This window comes from Triturus cristatus, chromosome 5_1 (genome assembly GCF_964204655.1).
Source record: "Triturus cristatus chromosome 5_1, aTriCri1.1, whole genome shotgun sequence".
NCBI classification, from domain to species: Eukaryota; Metazoa; Chordata; class Amphibia; order Caudata; family Salamandridae; genus Triturus; species Triturus cristatus.
In genome coordinates, this window is record NC_140587.1 from 922,071,792 (window position 1) to 922,088,409 (window position 16,618).

At 41.8% G+C, this 16,618-nt stretch overlaps 1 protein-coding gene across 1 annotated transcript in view; it reads right to left on the bottom strand.

Annotated features, from left to right (window-relative positions):
* The window catches only part of FBXL7 (F-box and leucine rich repeat protein 7), a 732,935-nt gene that overhangs the window by 508,571 nt on the left and 207,746 nt on the right, over positions 1–16,618 (bottom strand). Inside the window, exon 2 of the mRNA XM_085605961.1 lies at positions 13,633–13,722. Coding sequence (XP_085462087.1) covers positions 13,633–13,722 — 90 coding nt within the window. The remainder of the gene's footprint in view (positions 1–13,632; positions 13,723–16,618) is intronic.

A 16,618-nucleotide genomic window follows, 5' to 3' on the forward strand; every position in this document is an offset into this window, starting at 1 on the left:
GGCATCAACGAAGCAAACAAACTATTTGATCATAAGTTTATTAGAGTAAGTCACATAAGTCTCACAAAAAGTGAGCAGTTGTACACATACGTTAAAAAACAATTGTTCAAAAATTTCTCAGAGACATAAAAAGATAAAAGATCAATAAAACTTATATGTATGATTCAATAACACATAATGTAGCAAAACACCAACAATATTAATCAATATTCATACACAACAGAAAAATTAAAACAAGAAAATTGGGAAAAAGAGAAAAGAACAGGAAAATTATTCCTACTCAGAAAGGGAAATCGCTTAATCAAAGACTAATCGGTTGTGACCACAATGAAATTTTGATTACATTACACATATCACACAACCCTTGTTATCACAGATTTTGTCCGATTTCCTTCTACTAGAGCATCGACGCGTTTCGGTAGGCCACAGTTTATAGCCAACACCTTCCTCAGGATTGTTTGCAGATCCCAATTTATTTATATTAAAATCTCATAAATTCCTTGGGCTTGCATAAGTCATAGCACCGCAAAGATAATATTCCGTCGGTAACCTCATGGAAATTGATATCATGAGAATCTGTTACCAATTGTATCTTTGGTGCAGACAGGTTATATATACACACTTCCTCGGCTGTGGGTATTTTAATTATGAAAGAATCATCGGTCGCTCTCCAATGAGATGTACAAATATCGCTAGTGAAAGCGGCCTTAACTTAACACCATGAAACTGCATAAGGGCCCTGCTGTTCGTAACTCAAATCCGTTCTCTAGCACCCTTCCAGCGTGGTGAAGATAAAAAGTCCCAAAAACTGGGATCCAGTACGTCCCTTAATAGGGCTCGATAATGTCCGCAACCTGACATCAACCGATACCAATTTCCATGAGGTTACCGACGGAATATTATCTTTGCGGTGCTATGACTTATGCAAGCCCAAGGAATTTATGAGATTTTAATATAAATAAATTGGGATCTGCAAACAATCCTGAGGAAGGTGTTGGCTATAAACTGTGGCCTACCGAAACGCGTTGATGCTCTAGTAGAAGGAAATCGGACAAAATCTGTGATAACAAGGGTTGTGTGATATGTGTAATGTAATCAAAATTTCATTGTGGTCACAACCGATTAGTCTTTGATTAAGCGATTTCCCTTTCTGAGTAGGAATAATTTTCCTGTTCTTTTCTCTTTTTCCCAATTTTCTTGTTTTAATTTTTCTGTTGTGTATGAATATTGATTAACCCCTTCAGTGCCCATGACGAGATGGTCTCGTCATGGGCCGCGGTTGCGCTGTGCCCATGACGAGACCATCTCGTCATGAACCCCGCCCGCTAATAGAAAGCCCGGCACAGGGCGGGGAAAGGGCGGGGCACGCAAGAGGTTAACATTGTTGGTGTTTTGCTACATTATGTGTTATTGAATCATACATATAAGTTTTATTGATCTTTTATCTTTTTATGTCTCTGAGAAATTTTTGAACAATTGTTTTTTAACGTATGTGTACAACTGCTCACTTTTTGTGAGACTTATGTGACTAACTCTAATAAACTTATGATCAAATAGTTTGTTTGCTTCGTTGATGCCGAATCTCACCCTGCTATTTTAAGATTTGTGTGTTTGAATGATTGGTGACATATACAGATCCAAGGGAGGTCTTTCTTTTTTGACTATAGAGCAGTTAGCCCATCTTGAAAATGATAACTTCTGGCAATGGTGCTACCTTCAAACCTTTGATAGGCTCCAGTTCAATGAAAGCCAATCAGCTAAATTGACCAACATCTGCAAAAGATTGAATGGATTAGACTTTATGGGTCAGATGTAATACACAGTGGTTGCAAAATACCGGATGCATTTTGCGACTAGTTTTTTTGCAACTGGTGTGGTATTTTGTGAACTGACTACATAATCATAGATCGGTTTGCAAAATGCCAAACTGTAGTGGGTCGCAATTCAACCTACCTCATTTATTTAGAAATCTGTTTATTGCGGTTTAAATGACATACATCATATCACAGAACAGGATAATGCACAATTATCTTTGACAAACATGAGAATATCCATGTAGGTACAACCCTGACTGTAATAGTGGGGAGCAATGCACATGCAATTCAACCTACCTCATGAATATTAATGTGATGTCGCAAATTGTGACCCACAACAATCTACTGTCATCAAAGAGATGGTGGCCTGCTGGGGTCAGCAGACCACAATGTCTGTGATTGATTTTGAGCAAAGCAATCTTTTCCTTTTAAAAAAAAAAAAAATGTAGCCCATTTTGGATTGGTAAATTAAAAGCATTGTGATTCTGCAATGTCAGAAAAAGTCAACCGAAGCCAAGAGAACAATTTTTAAGGACAGAGGCACACAATTGTGTGCTCTTCTGCCTAGGTCAAAAGCAACCAATGGCTGTACTGTGGGAATCCCCCTCTCCCTCTTCACCCCCACCCCCTGCTGTGTGGGCGAAAAGAAACAAACCTCCCTTACCTGTCCAGCGCAGATGCCGCACCTCTTGCCCAGGCAGTTACAGCTGTGCGGGTAATGGGTGAACACGGGATGGGGGTGGGAAGAAAGACAACACAGACAACAGGTTAGGGGGCGGGAGCAAAGAGAATGCGGACAACGGAAGGGGGCAGAAAAAAAAACAACACGGACAACAGGGAAGGAGGCGGGCACAAAGGGAATAGGAACAGTGGGAGGGGGGTGGAGAAAAAGACCAGACGGATAATGGGGGAGAAGGGTGAGAGCAGAGGGAATACGGACAATGGGAGGTGGGTGGGAACAAAGGGAATAGGGACAATGGGAGGAGGCGGGAAAACAGACAACAAGGACAATGGGGAGGGAGTGGGAGCAAAGGGAATACTGAGAATAGGAGGGGGGCGGGAGAAAAGTGAACAAGGACAATGGGAGGAGGGCGGGAAGGAAAGTAAAAGACGACAGGAAATTACTAGAGAGGCCTAGGCAAAAGAAAAAGTAGTGGGGGTACCAAAACATATGGCCCGTATCCAAAGGATCAATGCAGCTGGGGCAGGCTTCAGAGTGGAAAAAAAACAGCCACAAGGCGGGACAAATGTACTCAATCTTCAAACCAAAACTGTTGAATTTATAAAGGCAGACCAAGTAACCAATCACAAGCGGTGGGCGTGTGGTGAGTGTCATCTAACTTCCCAGAGACATTAGAGCATGCCTCCCAGAGCAGCGCATGTGCACTGCCTCTAGGCTCGACCTAAAAAGAAAAGCTTTCCAAAGCTTTTTAAACACTAGGCAGGGATCCATGGTCCAGATTCCGGACCGCAAAATCTTAATACATCCCATTCTAATTCACTATTTGGAAGGCACATCCTGAAGATGCCCTTTCCAAATATTGATTCGATATGTAGTCGCAAAGTCACACTGTGATTTGGCAGCATGTTACTGAATCGCAATTTGTGTTTAGTGCACACCAAAAGGCAATATTGCAGTTACAAATGGTCAGTTTTTCGAATAGAACCCATTGTACATCTGGCCCTGAATTCCTTAAAAAATGACAGAACATTTAATCCCACTGGTCAAGACTTTAAAATCTGTTATTAGAATATGAGGTTGAAATCACACACAATGGTCATCAATTGTTCACAATCAGTCCACAAATGTACAAAGGATGCTTCTTATAAGGTTACAATGACAGGGGTCATGTGTCTCATCCTAGTGGCCTACATGTGATAAGAGCATACAGCTTGAAATGTACTCCTTCTATAACAACAACAAAAAACAAGCTTAATAAAAGATTTATTAATAATTGTTGCCCCTCAAAAAATGCTCAGCTCTACTACACACAACCAAGCCGTACACAGTGTGGGAATTTGGACAACACTGAAGTAGACAGTCAACTTAGATCAATGTTTCTGGTCAATTCATTCATTCATTCATTCATTATCTTTATTTCGACCTTATAATGTCATAAAAGAGATCACAATACAATAAAACAAATTATTACACACTACAACATAGCTTTCTAAAAAATAAGGAAAATACATCTTCCAAAAGAAATAAAAAACATCTTCATTGCCTATAAAATGCATCGAGAGGGAATCTAACTCATCAATGGAAAACTCATGTATGCTGGGCAAAGTCTCATTTTACCACAAAAGTTCTTCTAATATTCCACACAGCAGCTAAATATTTGCTAACAGCAAAAACAGTTAAAGGGGATAGGTCGGATTTTAGTAGTCGATAGGCGTGCAAATGATGCCTAAACCCCCAACTTCTGCAAATGGGAATAATCCACTTTTTCCTAGGTTTCATATAGGAAGGACAGAAAAACATAACATGAATGTCATTCTCCAGCTCCTCAGTGCAGGCTGGACAGTTTTTAGTGGTTGGTGGGTGCCATCTACTAGTGAGGGCTCTAATTGGTAAAGAGTTATATCTCCATTGGAGAAATAATTTCCTAAGGCCAATGGGGTTAATATCATCCAGGACTGTCTCCAACTTATAATAGTCCTTCATTGTTAAGAATGTACTGGACATTATCCCCATTTTATCACTCGATAAGGAAGCAGACAAATTACAATCAAAATACGTTCTGACCAGGTCTTTGCGAGATATACTTCTACAGGCATCTTCCGGGTTTGTCCACAAAGCCGAAAAACCCAGCCTCTCAAATTCATCCTTTATATATTTTATCCATGGAATTTTCCGTACAATTTGATATTGAAATAGTCTTGTAAATTCCCGCCTATAACTGGAGAGTTCAGGGGTTACCCAGAGTCGCCTCCAGAAGGTTAAAGGCTTTAAGCCTAATTCCTCCTTTACTGATCTTAGTCCCAGGTCAAGCCTGAGAGGAAGAAGGGGTGAACTAATAGGTAGGGCAGCCAAGTTCCTGAGAAACTTGTTTTCCGTTGCAATGATTTCGGGGGCACAATTGTGTCCCCACAATTCACCGCCATATATTATTGCCCCACGTGCCTGCATTTTATAAATTTCAAGTGGCGATCCAATGGGTTTTGTCATGGATTTATTCCATAGTTTAATAATACCCCCCACCTTTTGGGTTAACTTTATATTGGATTTGGTCTGGTGATGGACCCAGGCCAGTTTTTCATTTAGAGTCAATCCCAAATACTCAAACGTGTGAACTCTCTCTAGGCTAACACAATGAATAACCGGGTTTGGGCGGGATGTCTTTGGAGGATTAAAAATCATGAATTTCGTTTTGGCCGTGTTTTTTTTTTGGCCCCCGATCATAACAAATAGAGACAAAACCATCCAAAACTCGCTGGACACCCATTGGTGTCTTAGCGAGTAACAGGGTGTCATCAGCAAACATAATAGCTGAGATCCCTATACCACCCAGTCTTGGAGCGTCTCTGTTGGGGACCGCATTCAAATGGGAGATGAGTCCATTTACATAGAGGCAAAACAGGGTTGGCGCCAGGACACACCCCTGCTCAATTCACATCCTGACATAACTATTGAAATCCCACCTCATTTGCAGGCTTGGCTCCATCAGAATCTCTACACTACCACATACCTCCCCACCCCAGCTTTTCTTCTCAGTTGTATACCTCAATACTGTAACGTTCCTCTCCATTCACAAGGGTCACACAAGCAAATGTCCATCTAAGCAACATTCACATGCCTAACCCTTGCAGCTTTCCTCTTAAATCACATACCTCACCTTTTCATCATCTCCTCCCAAAAACATGACGCATCTGTACAGCATCCGTCCTCAATCGCATGCCGTTTCCCACCATTGCCTCCTGCCTCAAACCTCTAATATTCCATAACAACCTCATTGCTCACTACCCCAGCGTTCCAACCAAATTATGTGCCTTCCCCTCCTATCCCATCCCACACCTAATCTCCTTTCCCATAATTCCATCTAACTCCTCCCTCGACCACTCCCCCGCTGTGGTTCCAGCATGTGACTATCTATTTGGACATTTTGTCATAAGATGACTAAGCTTCAAGATGCTGTGCTCTACACAGAAAATGATCAAGTGTGCAAACAGAAATGGTAACATGGTCCCTTGATAAAACTAGGTGACAAATAATCAGGATGTGCAAGCGCTCCTTTTATTCATTTATCCTGCTTCTGAAGGCCAGCGCCAACGATCAGCCTTATGTCTTCCACAGCGAGCAGATACAGATGCTTGCAGGCTGATGTAGGGAGTGGAAAATGAAAAATTCTGAAAGTCTGCTGCAGATGTCATCAACTGCCAGGGTGGGGCTTGTTTTGTCTATTCTAATTTACAACAAACTGGTATTTAGTTCAATGCAAAACAGCACCAAACACCGCAGAAGAAATCTTGCACAGTAACACACCTTTACAGTGTATAACATGCACCTTGGTTCAATTTAGTAAAAAAAGCTTCACCTATAGTTTAAGTAGTCTGGTCTCAGATCTCGTAAGTAACCACAGGGCTTTGAGGTAGTGTTTGTAAAAGTTTGAACTGCTCCCTTATATCACACTTAAAGGTGTAGATTGCGTCCCAATGCATGGAGTTACAAAACGACTATTGCTAAACTGGCCTAATATCCCCATGTACCCCACGGGCATCTAATTTCTGAACGATAGTGAAAACTCAGTGTGAATATCCTGGAATCTATCCATTTTGTGCACTCTGGGACCAAGGGAGGCTAACACAAGTAATACAACCCATACATGACAGCTTTTGGGAGTTTTTAGAAAGTACCAATCACCTGAGGTGGGGTTTCCAGGGTAGAAACATCTTAACTTGCGGATTAAATGTAAGTTAGCAATACCAGTGTTCGAGGCATGAAACTAACTAAACAAATGTCTTAAAAACGTATAGGGCGTTACACCTTGCCCACAAGTGAACAGATATCTTCATTGATTGAATGAACTACAGGAGCCTCGCTGAGGGGCCTGGTATTCAAGAAGGTACAAAGGTAAATGCTGCTCCACTATAGTCTCTATGGGGCATATCAACAACAACCGGCGATAATTATCTCTAAGCGCACTTAGCGCTAGGATAATTATCGCCGGCTAGCGTGAATTTTTATCGCTGAGATAGCGTGCTATTAGCAACGCTTATCTCAATAGCGATAAAAATCCTCACGCTAACAGGCTAACGTGAGATTATCGCTGGAAACCCAGCGATAATCTCACGTTACCTTGTTGATAGGGACAGGCAAACTTAGCCATGATATCCTCCTTCCATAGGATATCATGGCTAAGTCAAAAAAATACCAGACGTAAAAAAGCAGCGTTAACCGCTGTTAGCGCTGCTTTTTTTGTCTCTAACAGGGTTAGCGACATTCTTGATAATAGGAGAAATGTCGCTTAGCGACATTTCTCCTATTATTTTACTCTGAAACGCCCCCTTTGCATCTCATTAGAGATGCAAGGGGAAGCGTAGAGTAAAAGGGTGCAAACATGCAAATTTGCATGTTAGCACCCTGTTGTTGATAGGGCGCTAGTTTCATCTCAGCTTTTTTGGCTTTTAAAGCCAAAAAAGCAGAGATAAAGCCCTTGTTGATATGCCCTAGATGTTGAGTACATGAGTGCTATTCCTATGCTTTTTGGGAGAGGCCGTAACAAATTCAGATTAATTGCTCATGCGATCCTTTCCATGCATTGAGCCAATGTTGACTTATTAGTGCAAACTTCCATGCTACAACCTAAGATGTATCAAATGTGTGCACACCGACTTGTGGATATGAATGACAGAAAATACATTTAGAATAGCATTTAGAAAAGTATCCACCAGGAAAAAGGGAGCCAACTGATTTTGACCATTTGGGTTACTTCCCATGAACAAGCATTGTCAAAGCCGATATTTCTGGCTTTGTGTTAGATGAAGCGTTTGGTAATAGTTGGGTGACTGTGTGTGTGTTGCAGGCAGTTGTCCTAGAAAGAAACTCTATTAACATAGCACATCTTGGGCTACAACACTATGGAAGAGGGGACAGGGGACCCTTCACTGAACAGGTTATATTAGTAGAGTTCATCTCTCAGGAGCGGCACATGCAGTTAAGAGCGGTGGAGCGGGGTGGGGAGGGAGTCTACATATGACGAGGAGGGAAAATTAATTTTAAAAAAAAGAAAACCACTCACCTTGCACAAGCCACATCCCCGACTTGGAGATGCGGCGAGAGTAAGGTAAGTGTTTTTCTTTTTTAAATTAAATTTTCCCTCCTCGTTGTCTGTTGACTCCCTCCCCGCCCCGCCCCACCGGTCTTACCTGCACGGGCCACTCCTGTAATCTCTACCACCAAAGTTAAGAAAAGGAATCTGAGGTTGAAGTTTGCATTGTAACTGGTGAAATTCAAAGACATTAACAGCCAGCTATTGCACATTAGATACTTTTGACAAAGGGCATTCATTTTCATTGCATTTTTAAGAAAGCCCATGTGCATAGATGCCTTTAGATTGTGAAACCACATTGTTATGTTCAATATGTTATCGTGACAGTATAGCAACACAAATTAGTGCATAAGGTAACTGTACCAGTGTTCCTTCTAATCATGGCCTAATAAAAGTGGTCATTCTGTTTTGGAGGCTAGATATACATCAATCTCGTACATGAGCCCTCAGCCCACCATACACAAACGAGGCATAGGGCGGTGATAATGCCTGGCTCTCCCTGACACCGGCCTGCTAACAAATGTCTTGCCCAGTTTCTCAGTTTGTCCCGCCCAGTTTCTCAGTTCCTTCAAGGATGGGCTCCTTAGGGTCTTAACAGAGACATGGAAAGGCCAGCCACCAGGTGGCCTATACGCCACAATTTCACGTTTTCAATTCCCAGTCATGCAGCCAACCATGGTCTATTTCAACAAATATTAGATGCATGTTTCAAAATAAAAAGACTTGTCTTCACAAAGATAAAGTTGCTTTTTTGAAGAAAAAAACATTGAAAACAATTGTCTGAAATATAGCTTGCTACAGAAAACTACAATATCGACCAAGTGTTATATTACCTCACTGATTCAAATGAAGATTTATGAACTGCTTGGTTTCAGTGAAAACATAACATTATGCAGATTCTGGGTGAATACAATCACAACAACTAATTGACTTTCCTCAGTAAAAGTTATTTTTAGACAGTCTCCAGACGCTCAAGAGAATCACACTGAAGGTGAAACAGCAGGAAGTATAAATGTATACATTTATTGTTCTCCTCCAAAGATTGATTACTTTACGATTTTTGTTTGCTTTAGGCAAATTATTGCTTTTGTTTAAGAACTTAGCACAATGGTAGACTGGCAGGAGAAAACTGCATCACATGTGAAAGGGAAAGGAGGGACTGAAATGCACAGAAAAAGTTTAACATTTCATAGTTAAGGGAAGAGAGGGGTTCAGTCCAATAAACATTTTTATTCATTACCTTTGGTAACTCAAAACAAGTTTAAGGGAGATTTTGTAGGTAACCTTCAAGAATCCTGCACCTAACCTGGATGTTAACTATTGATCAAAACATCCCATATTGTTGTGAAAGTGTTACTCAGTACGCCTTGTTTATAGCAATCCTCATAGGCACTGCCTTATTAGTGTAAACTTCAATTCTAGAAAATACCAAGTATCAAATCTATGCACACCAGCTAGTGGATATTAATGTGAGGAAATACATTCAAAAAATAATTTTAGAAAAGTATGCTCCTGGAAAAGAATGTGGTAAATTGATTTTGACCATTTGGGTTACTTCACATGAACAAGCATTGTCAAAGCTGATATGTCTGGCTTTATGCTTGTGAAAGTGTTTAGTAGTGACTTAGTGCATGTTGCCACCAGGTGCCTCACAAAGAACCTCTAATAATGAATCACATCTTAAAATACAATAATATGGAAGATGTGATTAGGATCCTCTTACTGTGCAGACTGCAATAGCAGAGATAATCTGTACCACCAAAGAAGGGTTTTAGGAAAAGGAGTCAGAGGTTGAAGTTTGCATTGTAAATGGCGAAATTCAAGACATTAACAGTAAGCTATTGCATAGTATATCATTTTGACAAAGAGCCTGTATTTTTATTGCATTTTTAAGAAAGCCTATGCGTGTAACTGTGTTTACTTTGTGAAAAAAGTTGTTAAATCCAACATGTTATGGCGACAACAAAGTTAAACAGATGAACGTGCAAAGGTAATTAATGAGTTGCACTGTGTCTTTATGACAGGCTAAGGCATCCAAACAGCAGTACATCTCAAACAAAAAAGCCATAACCCAGGAATTAAAATGTCATTTTGTCAGCAAAGTAAACATCTCAGTGAGCATGCACGGATTGTGAATTATAAGATGCAGATCATGGGGTACCCACAGTCTTAGAAAGGGACTACTTGATAATATATCACCAAAATCTACTGGGACACAAATGGGCAATGTGACCATTCATTAATGGACAGGCCATCCAAACATTGACAAACCACGAAAACACACATGCACGCCAGTGACTGAATGTTACTGACCCAAGCCTCACTGTCTCGCTACTCCTTATTGGACTGTTTGGGGGGATTGATTGCATAGGGTCTTGCAAACAGTTAAAGCTTTCAGTAGAAGTCAGTAAAAGGAGACCACCCACAAATTACTTCCATGCAATAAAAGCCTTACAAAATTGTTTTGAATCTCCCCTTATTTAACCTACAGCAAAAAAAGTGGGCTGGCAGAAGAGACAAACAATATTCCCAGTGGCAGCATTCTTGCACCTCCGCACTAGGCCTGTTGCAAGGGTGCTGTACCCCGGTCCTGAACTCACATTTAGATGGCAAAAGGGAATAAAAAGCAAGAACCCAACTGTCATCTGCAGGACACACGTGTTTGAGAGTTCACATTCCACAAGTCACAAACCAAGGCAAAGGCATTTATGGCATATTTCATTTGGCAGTGGAAAAACTGCAGGTGCTCATAAATCTATATATTCCAAATAATTCAAATTGATTTTCCACCACATTTTAGGCCTGTTTGCAATTCCAACACTTGACATCACCTGACCCATTTTGTAGGCCCCATTTCCATTTTTAAAAGTAAACTACTATTGCTACCACTTCTGACTGCATTTGCAAAGCACAATATACAAGACATGTTCTCAATGTGCTTAAAGTTTACAAAAGCAACAAAGAAGTCATGGTTCGGAGGAGACCAACAAATTCTGGTGAATGGTTAAGTACCTTGAATCGATTCAACTTCTACAGTTCCAATCTTAACATATTGCGTGTGAAACTACTTGAAATGAATCGATTAACACTGCAATGTAAATCCGATGGAAAACAATTTCACAAAGTCAAACAAGATGAAAGAAAAGCAAATGAAGAAGAGGACCCCAATAAAGAAGAAGAACAAATCAACAAGCAACCTGCTGCCAGGAAAGCATACTTACTTTTATTTAACAATTTAAGTTTTTCAGCATCACTTTTAAAGTATTTGATCTTTTCCAAGCCCACCAAAACATTTGATTTGATCTAAATCCCAAAATGCCTGTTAAAACTTTTCACCCCCAAGCTAAACCACTCTGTTTCCATAAACCATTGCACTGAGTTTTAACTCGAGTACCCCATGCTCAGATGTAGCTTCCGGAACCAATACCCCCATACCAATATCTAGATTTCGAACAGAATTTATGCAAAAGGGCCTTTTATATGACAATTGGTCCTAAAGTACACCCAAATCAACAATCTGCAATTTGAATTGTTTCTCACAAGTGAAGTTCCTCCCATTGTTCTCACAACATGACAACACTCGATTGATAAACACATTGTTTTATTCACTCGCTTCTATGTGCTTCTTGGCCCTTCCTTCCTGATCATTCAGGGGATCACAAGCTCTTTGTTACCTGGGAGGCCACTAAAAAGTGCAGCAGACACACTACGTAATAAAATCAATGACTTAACAAGCATTGGCAAAGCCATTAAGTCTCACATGGAGCCTTTTGTCGTTGTATTGGTTTTGAACGTTTTATTGTCCGGGAAGATGCCAGGTCCTCATCAATATAAAACAAACCATTCGCAAAAATATTTTTTTTTTTGTGTCAAAAAACACATATTGCCATAGAAGTCCCTACTGCTTGTGTGAGGTTCTTTGGGTGTGGGCGTGCTTCTTGTGAAACGGGAGAATGCTGTCACTCACAGTGAAGTTAGCTAATGGCTGAAGAGGGCTGACTCGCTGCCCCATGCTGTATGCTGTTGTGAGCAGAAGAAAAATGTGAATGACGCCATAACAGAGCAATGGGTGAAGAGGGCTGGCTGAAAGCCACTATAAGTTAGAATGCTATATATGATTTTAGCAAAATCAACAGTTCTTGGCTCAAGATGGACCTTAAAAAGTAATCAATCTTCACTTATACCTGCTTGCTAACTAATTACAACATGCGTTAACTTCATGTTACCAGATAGTATAACACAAGACTTAACTTGCTCTTTACATTGAGCATCGTCTTGCCATGTTAAAAGCAATCTACAACTTGCAATATATAAGATAAAAGTCAGATTAAAATGAATTAAAAGTGAATAATCACTGCCTGAGAAATGATGATGTTAATAATCTAATTATCCTTCGATCCTGTAGTCCATGATGAAAATCGAATCGCGGAACGTCATCATGGGCTAAGAAACTCGTCATGCATACATTTATGAACATATAGCTTTATGCAGCAGGTACATCAGATGCTCTTTACAGTTGTCATGTCAAACTTGCAGCTAAAATGTATGCACTGGAATGAAAGGTTGTGCTATTCAAAGTATAAAGAAAACAGTATAGCCCACAAAAGTGAAACGTTGTCTTGCTTCACGCGGCAGTTAGCAGTACATATGTATGTACATGTGTGTTTAAATGTGGCAACATGTTTATTGTAATGGTCATGAAAGTAAGCTTACAAAACAATTATTTAGATAACCTTGAAAAAGGCCATCAGCTTGGTTCATAACCTGTAGCTGAGCTGAAATTCACCCTCCCAAATGATGAACCAGGTACATGTAGGCCGCTTCCCTTACAGTGCGGCAAGTATGAAATGTTTCAAAAGCCCCATTCAAACATAAGCTTGCAAGCACAGCAAATACCTTATCCCCATCTGCTAAATTCATTGCAATAGAAACCCTAAAAACGCGCTTACATCTAATCCTTCGTCCTCCCCTTTCTTTCCAAACACTTCCAACATCCAAATGGGCATGTCAGCACGCGATAATGCATTTCGAGCCCATGTTTTCGTTGGTCTTGTCCAGAGACCACTCTTGGCATGTCCATATGTTCACGCGCTACTCCCTCCACCGCGCTCTGTGCGGGGTTCTATAATATCACAGCGCCACAGGCTTCTTTCTGGGTGGAGTACATATATGGAATCATAAAAAGGATTTATAATTCAAGTAACATATTTCCATTACACCCAGACACTGTCTTCGGAAGTAAGAGATTTGAAGGCCCAGCACTGGAGTCTTAGCACAGCAATACCAATCAAAATACACATTAAAACACCTCTGAAAATGTTTATTTTAGAGTGAAATATACTTAATGAATTGCACAGTCAACGGACTGAGGCCAAACTATTCCACCAAGACGTTCTTTCAACCCACAAAATCTGGAAACTAAATTAGAAGTGGATTCTATGTCATTTGCATGCTTGAAAGCCCGAATCATTGCCTCTTTTTGCTACTCTTTCAAGCAGTTACTACTGAAGTAAATCGGGGCCAATGGTAAGACCTCGTGCCCACCGTACCTTCGCTGGTCGCTGCATTCTTGCAGGCTTTGGTTGGTGTGTGGTCTGTACTTGAGCTCACGTCGGATGAGATGCTCGAGCTGCCTTTGCCTAAAAACACAAGAAAAACAAAATGGCGTCAGTGGGATTCATGGTTTCCATGACCTTTGCTTTTCAGTGACTGCTGGACAGTAGAGAAAGAGTGCATACATACATGGGTTGACAACACACCTGTAAAACAAGCCTAATGAGCTCACAATTTAGGGACAGGAGTAAGGGAATGGCGATAATCCTCTGAGTACAGGAAAAAGGTAAGCGGGCTGCTCTTCCCTGCACCTTTGCCCTTACCCGCTTAACCCAACCCACCCAGCCAATTAACAACCTCCCCTGGCTGTCTCTGGAGGGCACCGACCTCCCCCAAAAAAATCCTGGGGAAGAGCTCTTGGTGTAGTCTCTCCCCAGGCACCCATTTTTCAAAGGCTTGCTAAAAAGGTGTGCAAAAAAGAAGTACAGTGCAGACAAAGGGAATATTACTGCTTCCTCAAATGTTTGGCACAAAAATGGGAGCTGAGTTTGCTATGAGTTAGAAATAACTGCTGCGCGCTCTGCTGTATGAGCAGGCCTGACACGCGGTGCACAAATGAAGCTCAGTCACAATTCTTAACTATCCTGTGGCGGTTTCTTTGCGAACGGGTGCGGCCCCCCACGTCCCCCCACCCTCTGCATTGGCGCTAAATGTGAAAAATAAAATGGCAATTGCCATTTTATTCTTCACGTTTAGCGTGCAGCAGCCTCCAGCCAAGATAAATGGGGCTTGTCCTTTTCTGCTGCCAATTGGCAGCATAGAGGGCTGGACGAGCAAGATGGACCCTCCAAAGTATGCATGTCAGTTTGGTCGGCCCTCTTGAGCCAGACAAAGTTACATGCACACTTTGCAGCTCTCCACTCAGCTGTCTTAGATAGCTGGGTGGAGACTAAGCACAGGCCTGAAGGGTCTGAAGGAGCGCCCAGCCAGGATGCTCCATCCAATCCTGGTGCTGCTCTCATGCTGGTGAGAGTAGCGCCAGGATTGACTGGTGACATTTTCTGGAGGCTGGAGCCCCCAGAGCTGACAGAGGAGGAACTGAGGAGGACGTCGGACGTCCATCCTGCATTGTGCATCGGTGGGTGGGTGGGCTCATGCAGGCAAGGCGAGTGTGCAGTTAGCTAGTATGGTACAAGCCTCGAGCCGTCTTGTGACCCTTTATTTATACCTCTGGCCGCGCCCTGTTGCCAGGGCTGCGTGCATTCCATTCGGGGATGAGGGGTCACCTGCACGGGCCGGGTGGCTCACTACAATAACCACTCAGATGTTTTCGAGACCTATTGCTGTTCTATGTTTGTGAGACTGTACAGGTTTTGTGATTTATCTATTTAAAGCGTTCTTCCACCATACCTCCAGCTTTGGTTTGGGACAGCAGATGTGCACTCTAAATATTAAGTGTATCATCCAAGCTTAAGCTGACACGAAAATGACTACATTTTGGGAAAAAGTAAGAGGGCAAGACATTTTTGTCCCCCTTGGCATCAGTAATGCTCTCAACCTTGAGTGGTCAGCTGCAATTCCATCTGGTTGTTAGCATTTAAAAGTAAATTCCTTGTCTTTATACAGATATTATTTCAGTGAATATACTGCTGGATGCCAGATCACACCACTTGCTTTCATTCAAAGTCAGTGGCTGCTCCTCCGCTATGGCGGAGGAGCATCACCCCACTGCTTTTAAGCAGTGCGAAGTAGAAACATAGAATGATAATAACTTTGAGTTATTATCATTTTATGCTTGTGCTGCTTTGTGGGCGGGTGGGTGGGTGGGCGGGGCTGCTCTGCTCTCAGAGCAGGGCAGAGGAGAAGTGGTTTGCCCACTCCTAAGTGCACATGACTGTTTGGCTGGCCCTCTAGGGCCGCCCAAAACTGCCACGCGCACTTTCCCTGTTCTCCATGCAAGCTGCACTACATACAGCCTGTGTGGAGAACATACCCAGGCCCACATTCACTGGTTTAGCATCGAATCAGGACGCTCAGACCAATAACAACACAGCATTACAGCGTTGTGATTGGTCAGGGTAGCCTGGGTGCTTATCAATCACAATGCTGCATTGAAGCCTCATGATTGGTCAGTGGGGCCTGGCTGTGCTTCCTGTTCCTCGAGTTTGACGAGGAGAGCAGGAGCAGAGACGCGGAACCCGGCGGCAAGGTAAGTTTATCTTTTTAGAATTTTTTTTATATTTCGCACCCCCCCACGCAACCCTCTTCCCCCGTCACCCTCTCCCACCCCGCCACGCGTGAGCCATGCCGGCCACCACTGTTCATGTGGCATTAATTGGTCCAATCCAGTGCATAATTAGTGTTGCCCTTTGCAGATGGTGGACACCAGAATTCATTTCTCACCAACAGATGTTGACCACACCAAGAGTGAGAGAGAAAGACAGATAGATAGAAAGAGGAGGGAAGAGAAATATAGGAAATAGTGTCAAAGAAAAAACGTGGAGTGAGGTAAAGAGACAGGGAATATAGACAAAGAAAGAAAAAGGTATGAAGTGACATCAAGAGCAGCCCGTGTTTGGATTCAGCAACCCCAGCAATAGGCAGCACCCGTGGCAGGGTCCTAAGTAAAACTTTTGACCCAGCACTAACTTATTTATTTAATTATTATCTTTTTCATAAATTAAGCAATGGTGCACGCCAAGTCGCTCTCAGCAGATTAATAATGGGAAATCAAAGGGAAAATGCGCTTGTTTTAGCTTCCCGAAGAGGATCCCTCCATACCTCTACTTAGTCACATTAACGGGAGCCAGTGGGAGGGAATGCACAAAGAGTACAAATGCTGCTCATATATCAACCAGTCAATCAGCTTTTATTGGTTTAGACCTCGTCAGAGATCAATAATACAAAAAGAGTGTACAAAATCTGTGCCATAAATATAACAATTCATAAACTTGACTTCTTTAAACCAGTGCTAAAAAAGGT